The 10,669-nt window shown below is 31.8% G+C and overlaps 1 protein-coding gene across 1 annotated transcript; it reads right to left on the bottom strand.

The window, feature by feature from the left end:
• Nucleotides 1-453: 453 nt before the first annotated feature.
• Nucleotides 454-6,854, bottom strand: LOC145947335 (uncharacterized). Its single transcript, XM_083057138.1, has 8 exons — nt 6,842-6,854; nt 3,400-3,617; nt 2,550-2,798; nt 2,080-2,214; nt 1,723-1,923; nt 1,000-1,241; nt 756-915; nt 454-599 (listed from the first exon to the last, which is right to left on the bottom strand). Exons 2-8 carry the CDS (start codon nt 3,461-3,463, stop codon nt 454-456), a joined length of 1,197 nt encoding a protein of 398 aa, XP_082913264.1. The 5' UTR covers nt 3,464-3,617; nt 6,842-6,854.
• Nucleotides 6,855-10,669: the final 3,815 nt, after the last annotated feature.

Here is a 10,669-nt window from a genome sequence, read left to right as displayed (position 1 = left end):
TTAATTTTTCATTTTTTTATTATTATAAAAAAACACATTTAATGATTAAAATTAATTTTATTATTAATCAATTGTGCTGTTTACCATCTCTATAATATAATTTGTACATAATACGTATAATATGTAACATACATTGTTGTACAGCAAAACTCTAATAATAAGTAACTTTTTTATACATATACTAAACGTATAAAAATAAACTAAATAATTATTTTATTAATTATAATAAAAAAATGTTACAGTTATTCTAACAAAATTGGTTTATATTGATGTGACACAAAAGCACTTGGCCAAACTATAATTATCAAATAATATCTATGAGTTAATAACAAAAATATGAATTCTATTATCTTTGGTATATATATGTGTATACATATATATATATATGTAGATATACACACACACACATATATATATATATATATATATATATATATATTGCTTACGATAAGACTAGTCGTTATCATTTGCACGAAGCTCAACTGCTGCTTCTTCATCTGCACGTTTACCACATTTTTCAGGCGCGCGACGCAGCCACTCTTTAATGAAAGTACAAATAAATGTATTTGTAGCATCGGGATAATGTTTTTGAACTACATCTGAAAAATAAGAGAACAAGTTTTAATACTAAATTTTAGTAAAATATCAAATTAAAAAAAATATATTAAATCTATCACCAATTAATTAACATTTATAAACTAATAATTACTCAGTTTCAATAATAGGAAGTGTATTATAATAATTAACTTATTTACCTGTTACAATTGTGCAAAAGGGCAGTTCAGAAAATTGTTTTTTGTTTCTTCTTCCAAACCAACTAAATGTTTGCGCTAATTCTAATGCGATGCATTTTTTTAACATGTTTTGTACAGTGTGTTTTGCACTTTGGCCACCAAGTTTTTGTAATTGTTTTATCTGTGCAAAATTATTATATAATTATAAATACACTTGTCTAAACCATCAAAAACATAAATAGATGAAAATTAACAAATATCTTACCAATTTTGCGCGATTTTGTTCATCTATTAAGAATCTCTCTAATGTTTGTAATTCCTCGTCGTTTTTAATCGGAAACATAGAAATGAACGGATTCTCTCCCGCCTCTTCATTTTGATCGTTTGCTTGATTTTTTTTACAGGTACATACGTTTCGTTCATCATTTTGATTGGCAATAATAATGTTTACTTTATATTTTATGTCCGTTAAAGTTTTTATAATGTACTTTTTGAATGAGGCATCGTCTGTAAGCATGCAAAACTATTAATTACTGATAATATAATACATACAAGATTGAAAACAACCGTTTATCCTTAAAATGTCGTATTCCTGGCTTAATTCTAAGACAATTTTTCCTTTACCAAAATTTTATCCGAAGCTTAATTTTTAAATTATAAAAAGAAATAATTAGCGAATTACGGAACAAGTACGAGGAGTAGGCAGGAGCGGCGTAACTCATCATCCGATGCGTGTTATTACGATAGTTACGATCAGCTGTTTGTTACACGTGATATCGGATGATGAGTTGCGCCGCTCCTGTCTATCTCTCATACTTGTCCCGTAATTCGTTAATTATTTCTTTTTATAACTTAAAAACTAAACTTCGGACAAAATTTTAATAAAGGAAAAATCGTCTTAGAATTAAGTCAGGAATACATTTTAAAAACAAACGGTTGTTTCAAATTACCGTGTATAAACAAACTTATTATATAAATTATGACTTACTTTCCACTTGCATATGCTTGTCATATTGCGCAATGGATGGTGAAGATTTATGTGCAGTTTCTTTTACATTCTTAGCAAATTGTGCCAAACTAGACTCGTTTTCAGAATCAGATGAAGAAATGTTATTGCGTTGTATGAAATCGGTTGAGCGCGAAAGATCTCTAACTCCCTTCTTTTTTATTGTCTGCGATTGTAAAATATCTGAAAAAAATAACAAATATAATAAAATATAATTAATATTTTGATTAAAGCCAATTAAAAGGAGGATAAAAACAATTCAATATTTCGATTATATAGAGTAATTGGTAACTACATTTCAAACGATAAATTTGAAATTATTTAACTATTAAAAATTACCATTGTATATGTTATTGGTATTTTTTTTACTTATTATTGACGATCTACTATTCTGAGAAAGATTGGAATGAAATGAATAGTCCTGTTCTTCGGATTGCAATTGCAATAGCGATGATTGTTGAGATGATGCTCTAGCTGTAAAATTAATGACAATTAAAAAATGTAATGCTAGAAATTGCCAAATCTACTTTAGTTGACCAGTGCTTTGGTTGGAATATTTTAGAATATTTCTTTCGCTTTTAATTAATAAATTGGACGCAGTTATGCAATATGGAACCAACTACCATTTTTTTTATTTCAAGATGTTTATCGTAAATTGTACCTGATACATTTGAATGTATCAGACACAATTTGCAATAAAAATCTCGAAATCGAAAAAATTGGTGATTGGTTCCATATTGCATAACTGCGTCCAATTATCTAGAATCGATTTGTAAATAGCAACATTAATGTAAATATAATTTTCTTACAACTTATATCCCCTTTGCTGTAATGTGCAGATGAATTATTTCCACAGCTTTGTTGTCGCGCAATTGGTTGACGCGGGAATGATGGCAAAAGTTCAGCAAACGAATCTTCCTCCTCTGAATCACTACTGATTAAACGTTTCGCTGCTGCAATTCTTCTTCGCTTCTTTGCAAGTAATTCGTCGGTATCAGTATTTACATCTGTGACTATTTCTGCTCTCTTTAATTTTTCTTTCGCACGTTGAAAGGAATCTGAAAATAGTGTAGTATAGAATGAAACATGCATCGATGAAATATTTATAGTATTGTGAAAAAATTCTGTATTGATATTCTAATAATCAAAACATTGCAAAAGCAATAAATTCGGTAATCAATTTCTTTTCTAGATTCTTGTACACTTGACATAAGGCATCTACAATAAAAAACTATAGAATTTACTATACCAGGTTATTAAATAGTCTGGAAATGGAAAAATATTTTTAAAGCTAAGCATTTAAAAAAAACTGTTTCAGACAAATCTTATAGGGTGTAGTAGTGATGCATCAAGTGATAATGCAAATTTGATTTTAGATAATAATAGCTGATATTCATATATAGATCGTTCTTATTTCAAGAGTCTTATGTAATGTCTTAATACGGCTATGTGAGTGGTTTGACATCTTAATCATTGTACTTAAGACGATCTTAAATATAAGAACCGATTATAAATAATGTGAAAGCTTTGATTTAAGATCAATTTTTTAAAAATAGGAACTTATATTTTTTTTATATATTAATCTTTATTTATTTATATAAATATTTAACTTTTATATATTATATCAAACATTATAAACATATATATTTCTATATTTACCAGAAGATGCTATGATTTCACGTACTGCGACTTGTGTCCAATTAACAATGTCAACATTTTGCATTGATTCAACTGCCTTATCGTAAGCTTTGAAGTTAGTGTAATTTGGCCAGTATGCTTTTATTCGAGTTCCATCAACAAACTAATTTTCAGGAATAACTTGAATTCCGTCGTCAAATTGAACGACGTAGTATTTTCGTGAGTCGTCCTTCATGGTGCTGCTGTTAAACAATAAAGTAATAATAATATTAAGTGACATTCCAATCGCTACCGAATCAAACGAGTAATATAAAGAAACGTCAGATATTGAGCTGTCTGAACTGAACCTTGTTAGCATAACAATTTTTTTATGTGCCTAACGCATGATTTATCTAATAATATATTTTAGAGCAATATATTTTAGAGCAATTGAAATTTTGTTTATTTAACGACAATTAAACAAAGTTACATTATAACAAAAAATTACATTACAATTTTACAGACATTAAATTATAAATTTAATTATAAATTTAAAAATTATAAATTATAAAAAAATAACCAAAAAAAGTTAATCATCAGTATGGAGTAGTGGAAATACGATATAATTCGTTCGTGCATAAGGCAAACGTACAAATTTTTGACAAATATCAGATATACGCCACCATCTTCTCTTAGATAATTTGCCAACTATATATATATCAAGCATAGACGACAAACATGGAATTTTAAAAAAATCATTCCTTTCTTCATATTCTTTACCAATAATGACGAATTCATTTATTTCTGTATTGAAGCTAATGTTTTCAATGAATACGATATTTCCTTGTCGTAACCCACAGCAACTATTAGCTTTATCATTAGATCGCAATACATATTCCTTAAACATAATTTCTTTATATTGCGGATCTACACAGCTATCAATAAGAATACCATTTGTGTGTAAATTACGTACTCTAGGTGTAATAATCCGTTGCTTTTCTTTTGTATTGGATGCATGTAAAATATTTTTTAATTCTGCATAGCGATTGTTTAACTGTTGTAAAGGTTTATCTGATTTTCGCACAAGTTTTTTTAAATATTGCATAAAATTTTCGAATTTGAATGCACTGAAGGAGTCAAGTACACCGAAGTTTTTAACGTCATCAGGCATATGAATAAGATTATGCACGTTATGCGAAACTTTATGTTCACCATATATAATTTTAAAACTGTGCACAAAATGATTCAATAATTGTTGTGCATAATTTAAATACTGTTTACATAAATTTGGGCAACACATTATTCTGACAGCAACGCTAAAACTTATAAAATGATTATATAAACTCGAACTAAGTACTGATTCGAACACAACAGGGCTAGTATATAATAAAAATTGGCGAAATTCGGTACCCTTCCATTGCGCAAGATATTTTAACGATCTTGGTTTTCTAACAAATTCTATGGGAATACTCGATCTGAGTTCGATCAAACGATGAGATATTTGTTCAATTTTGATATGAGGAAGACGAACCTGCAATTCGCCACTAACTATGTCATTTAGCATTTTTCGTACTGTACCGAGACAGATTACATGTAAATAATCCAATACTACATTTGTTACTAAACCTAAATTAGGAATATCTGCCAAGATGCTACGTCCTAAATGATAATGATCATCCGTCTGATTTACAAAGTCTTTATCTGTTCGTCTTCTGGCATCGTTTTTTAGAAAACATACTCTATTTTTTCTAAAATTACCTTCTACACAGCATTTGGTACAACTAGAGTACCCTGAAAAAGTTTTTACATTTAAAATAAAAGCTTTTGCTGGAGCATCACAAATTATTTGTTTGATGACAACTTTATATATTTTTCCATTATGAATCAAACCATTTCGAACAATATCAATAGCTTCTGTTACAAAATCTTTTAAAAATACGGAAGCATCGCTCGGTTTACAATTTCCGTGATATGCGCCTATTAAAAAAACAATGCTATACTCGATTAGACAACCTAATATTGGCCATAGTGCACTGGTTGAAGATCTAGACAATGGTAACCCATCGACGTTAATAGACAAAGAAATAGTATTTTCAAATTCAACAAACATTTTGGAATTCTGTTCAATAAAATCTATTAAGCTACGACCTAAGCCGTAATGCCAGTAAAATCCGGGTGCCATTTCTTTAATTTTTGTATGTCTCGGAATCTGTAATAATGTTCGCGGATCAGTTGGTAAATCCGAATTATGAGGGTCGGTTTTTAATACTTTTAGAAGCGCTGATAAATCGGAATGCGAAATGTTCCTTTCTACAGCCCACTTTGCAAGACCGACTTTTAATTCAATTTTCTGTAATTGTTGATTAATATTCACGACTTCATTTTCGTGATATTCAGTAATAATTTGAAATGTATTATTTTCTTCAGAATTATTTTCTTCTAAATCAGTTTCTTCCGAACTATTATTGTTACTTGAGTAGAAAGACACCTCTTCAATGTTTACCTCATTAACATGTGCATCAAATATTTGCTCGTTTGAATATTTAGCTGAAGACGATGAATTCGAAACTATGTTGGAAGCTATCGAATTTTCTTCCTTACTGTCTAAATTCGAAGATCTGTGCTCATCTAAAAAGTACTGATGAAGAAACAAAGTCTTTTTATTTATTAATCTTCTAACGTGACGAGTTGACACAGTGTTTATTGGTTTCCTCTTTGGCATGATTATATTTTACCTACAAAGTTGATAAACATAAATAAGATATAAACAAAAGTAAGATAAATAAGATAAACGAAAGTAAAATAAAAGACTAATTGTTGAGGTGATGAAAAGAAGATTCGATGTAAAGTGATGTAAAGTTATTTGCTTATGCCGTTTAACCATAAAAAACATTCATTTTTTTCATTTATATATACATAAAATTTATATTTTTTAAGATTATTTTTATGTAAAACAAATCAAATAAATTTAATGAACTAATTTAAATTTAGGAACTGAATTTAATGTAGCTGAATTAGGAACTGAATTATATTTAATGTAGCTAATAATATTTTCTGACTTCAACAAGCCTATTCTACAATAAGGAATTCCATATTGATAAACTTTTTTGATGAGAACATAGCCATGTATCGTCGACATTAAGAATAAAAGTCTATGCGAAGAATATTTATTCTTACAATATAAATCATGCATGTTGTATACGAAATACGTATGATATACATTTGCTGCACGCGTCGTCTGACCTCGGAATTTATAGACAAAATGTGAATAAAATTATGTTTGCGAAAAGATTTCTTTAAAGAAGGATATCAAAAACACATTTTTTTTGCAGCTCGATCATGTCACATCTCATAACCTATCATAACCTCTAAAAAAGCGCAATACATTTTACATATACTTAAATTAATTATATATGTGAGTTATGAACATTATTAACGAACATTATTATGAACATAAATTAAATCATAAATAAAATTCACTTACCTGAAAAGAATCCAGCATAAAGAAAATAAAAATTCGCCCGAGACGATTCAGCGAAAGGCCACAAAGCATACCAGGCACCATCAGGCACCATGAACATGTGAGAATCACAGACAAAAACGCGGGAATTAAACAAACGCTAATCACTGATCTCTATAGTACAGAAATCAGTGGCGCCAATATATGGAAATCGCGCCATATATTATTTCACATATTATTTCACATATTCAAATGTAACACAGACTTAGGTGATATTTCATGTATTGTACAAGTTTTGTTAGGTATAATGATTGACTATAAAATGAAGAATTTCTAGAAACTCGAGAACCTCTCTATTCTGCAGCCTATTTTAACATAAAAAATTTGTCGTACGCATTAAAATATTAACCATATAAGTGTTAATAATCTCATATATTATTTTTAAAGAAAATTACACTTATTATTTAGACTACACTTTTCTCAAAATTAGAGTTTTTGAACCGGATATCGATATTTAATCGATTTTTGAATTTAAAACAAAAATAGCGGAGCACAGAGATATATTTTAGTCGTCGTACGCGTAATAAAAATCGAAAAATAGATTTATTTGTACAAAATATTCGATTAAATTTGTGTCGCTCTACATATGGATTTATTAACGTAAAATGGATGTGATTTGGATCCATTGAATATCCTGTGGCTGACATCCGATGAACGTCCCAAACGAGACGTACAATGGATGTCCATAAATTGTCCAAAGAAATCGGATATAAAACGGTTATATTTTGGACATCTATTGGACATCTTTTGATGGACGTCTAATGGATATCCATAAACAGACGTCGATAGGACGTTCGTAATATGTTCACGGACGTTCCGACACGAATATAATTTGGACGTCCGATGGATGTCTTGTGCTGTGTGGGTAGTATCCAATACTAAATACTTGATGATGTTGAAAGTTTTTTTCTTCTTCCGTCTTTGCCAAAACGCATTCCAAGTCGGCGTACACCACAAATGGAAGCCGCTCTTTCCTGTTGGTGAAGATGAGCCACTTGTCCTTATCGCTCGGTAACCGGATAGCGCAGTCGTTCATCTCTCCGCAGTCTACCGTATGTGATTGCAGTTTGTCTTCAGATCCGAAATAATGCATACATCTGTAAAAGATAATAGCAATTACAAACACTTTATAATTATTTTATGATTATTTAATATATAATTTTATTGCAATAAATATACGTACCGATCGCAGATATGTTTCTTGTGACCATCTTTGCTTAATTGTGTGTTCACGAGGCGGGATAAATTCTTGATCCATGCGAAATGTCCAACGTTGTTGCTATCATGCACGTACAGCAGGTGATGTGTCTGTCTTTCTTCTGCTCACTGAGACGTATCGAGACAATGTTCTTTTCTTCGATGCTGTACACATTTATCGAAATGTTATTATGAACTTCAAACTTTTTAATTTGATTCACAGTCACTGGAAACTCAATGTCTTGGAGATTCAGCACTGTTGTGTAATGCGGATATGATGATTCCCGTTCCACATTTCTTTCGGCGGGGTACAGAGCAGCGACCACCGCCCACGCAAAACATGCATTGTCTTTTGATTGCACATTAACCACTGCTCTCTTCATCATTATTTCTCGCGGTAATTTAATGTGACATCCCGCACGCATTGGATTATACTTGTTTATATTTACAATTAAATTGATTATTCGCGACAATGCCCAACCACTATTGCGTTCCTGAAATTCTTCTAGCGATGCTAGCGTGGCTCGATAATGCGGTGATCGTACCAATCATGTAAATCGGAGGTGCGAAAGATTTCAAAGTTTTTTGTATTGATAGTTTTATTAGCACGCTTATCGCCCGACACGAACTCGCCATTAAACATAGTGTTCACTGTCATACTAGGGTGTTTTTGCAACACTTTTTGCACGTGTCTGATCACAATGTCTTTGGCCTCCTCTAGAAATTGACGAGGTTCGATGTGATTGCTGTTTATCACCGCACCAGTCAAGATGCGGCTCTCGAACGCCGTATCAATCTCTCGCCATATGAGTCCGATGTCCGATGTCGCGAACTGCTTCCGGCACCTGCGTGTACAAAACGTCTGCGTACCGAATTCTTCAACCCTTCGAGACGCGCGATTTGGGAGACAAGCGATTGTCGAACTCCGATCGGTAATCGTGGACGTTTTATTCGACTTTGTTCTTCCAGTGATTCGATGTATTCGTCACACTGCTCCCACACAATATATTCTTCCACCGAATTCACCCTTGTGGCTTGCTCCAACAAACTTGCTTCCAATTGTGCCATATTTCTTTACTCGAGATGCACTTCTTGAACCTCTGACAAAGATACTGACAGAGTATGCCTCCTTACCAGCATTTTGATTTGATTACTGACACTTGAAAAACTCGAGTATGTTGCGATTTTGTCACGTGCGGCTCATCGGCCTTGAAATTGATACATTTTGCGTCTAATATTTCATTAAGGATGATGTCATAGCGACCATGCAGCTATGTTTGAAAATTGCGATTTTGCACATTTTGCTAATCAACTAATTGTGAACACCTGGGGGATGACAGCAGCCGGTGCAGTGGCGCTCGTGATACATTTAGCACATTTCGCAAGATTCATCTCAAGGTGATAGCAGCCGTGCATCGGCGCTTGAAAATTTTGAATATGTTGCATTTTTGCACATTTTGACCTTGACAATAATTCTAACATTTCATTTGAGGATGATGTCATAGCAGCCGCGCATCGGCGCTTGAAAATTTTGAACATGTTGCATTTTGCACATTTTGACCTTGACAATAATTCTAACATTTCATTTGAGGATGATGTCATAGCAGCCGCGCATCGGCGCTTGAAAATTTTGAACATGTTGCATTTTGCACATTTTGACCTTGACAATAATTCTAACATTTCATTTGAGGATGATGTCATAGCAGCCGCGCATCGACGCTTGAAAATTTTGAATATGCTGCATTTTGAACACCTGGGACTGATGTCATAGTAGCAGCTGTGCATTAGCGCTTAAAATTTTGAATATGTTGCATTTTGTACATTTTAACCTTTACAATAATTCTGACATTTCATTTGAGGATGATGTCATAGCAGCAGTCGTGCATCGGTGCTTTGATTGGTTGAAAATAATATTGGATCAGCAATAATCCCCACCCCATCACAATGGATATTATGGATAAAATTTAAAAATAATTTAATATCACATTGATCACTCGATTGAAAAGGTTCTTTTAAAATGTACTCCGCCAGCATGAATTATTACGTTCCAGTACAAGAGAGCAATGTTTTGTGCAAGAAGAAATGTGACAAGTAAGTTTCAATATTATCTGTTAAATGAATTTTCAATAAACAACTTTTTTTTTGTTAAATAATTATTTTCAATAAAATTTTTGTAGCGCTTTATCTCATCGTGCGGCTCGTATACTTGGAAGAAGATACGTCTTAACCCCAACATCATACAAATATTTGGAAATAGGAATCAGCGTCGGAATAATATCCTATGTGGAATTGGCTCTCGGTGATAATCGAGGTAATCAAATAATATTGCCCATTGAAACATGGAAATCTCTAATGCGGAAACGAGCAGACATTGAACAGCTAACTGAAACTCCGCCATGGATTAGTGATCTGACGCTCGAAGCGGTTAACATGTATACTTCAAAAATTATAAAAATTACATCATCTGATAATTCTTTGTACATGAAACCATCAACGTTACTACATTTATTCGATTTCGAAAAATGTATTGATCATATGTATTCCTGGCTGTGTGAGAATACTCATAGTGTTAATGAAAAATTTAAGCAATTTGTA

Source organism: Prenolepis imparis, unplaced genomic scaffold (assembly GCF_030444845.1).
Source record: "Prenolepis imparis isolate NDT839.2.m4 unplaced genomic scaffold, iyPreImpa1.0 SCAF_67, whole genome shotgun sequence".
Classification (NCBI taxonomy): domain Eukaryota; kingdom Metazoa; phylum Arthropoda; class Insecta; order Hymenoptera; family Formicidae; genus Prenolepis; species Prenolepis imparis.
This window is presented reverse-complemented; position numbering and strand designations above follow the sequence as displayed.

Excerpts from the sequence above, each read along its gene's own strand:
- LOC145947335 (XM_083057138.1), bottom strand. The coding sequence starts at position 3,463 with ATGCAAAATGTTGACATTGTTAATTGGACACAAGTCGCAGTACGTGAA. Across the intron at positions 916-999 it reads AACAAAATCGCGCAAAATTG|ATAAAACAATTACAAAAACT; the intron begins GTAAGATATTTG and ends AATTTTGCACAG. Across the intron at positions 600-755 it reads CTTTTGCACAATTGTAACAG|ATGTAGTTCAAAAACATTAT; the intron begins GTAAATAAGTTA and ends CTTATTTTTCAG.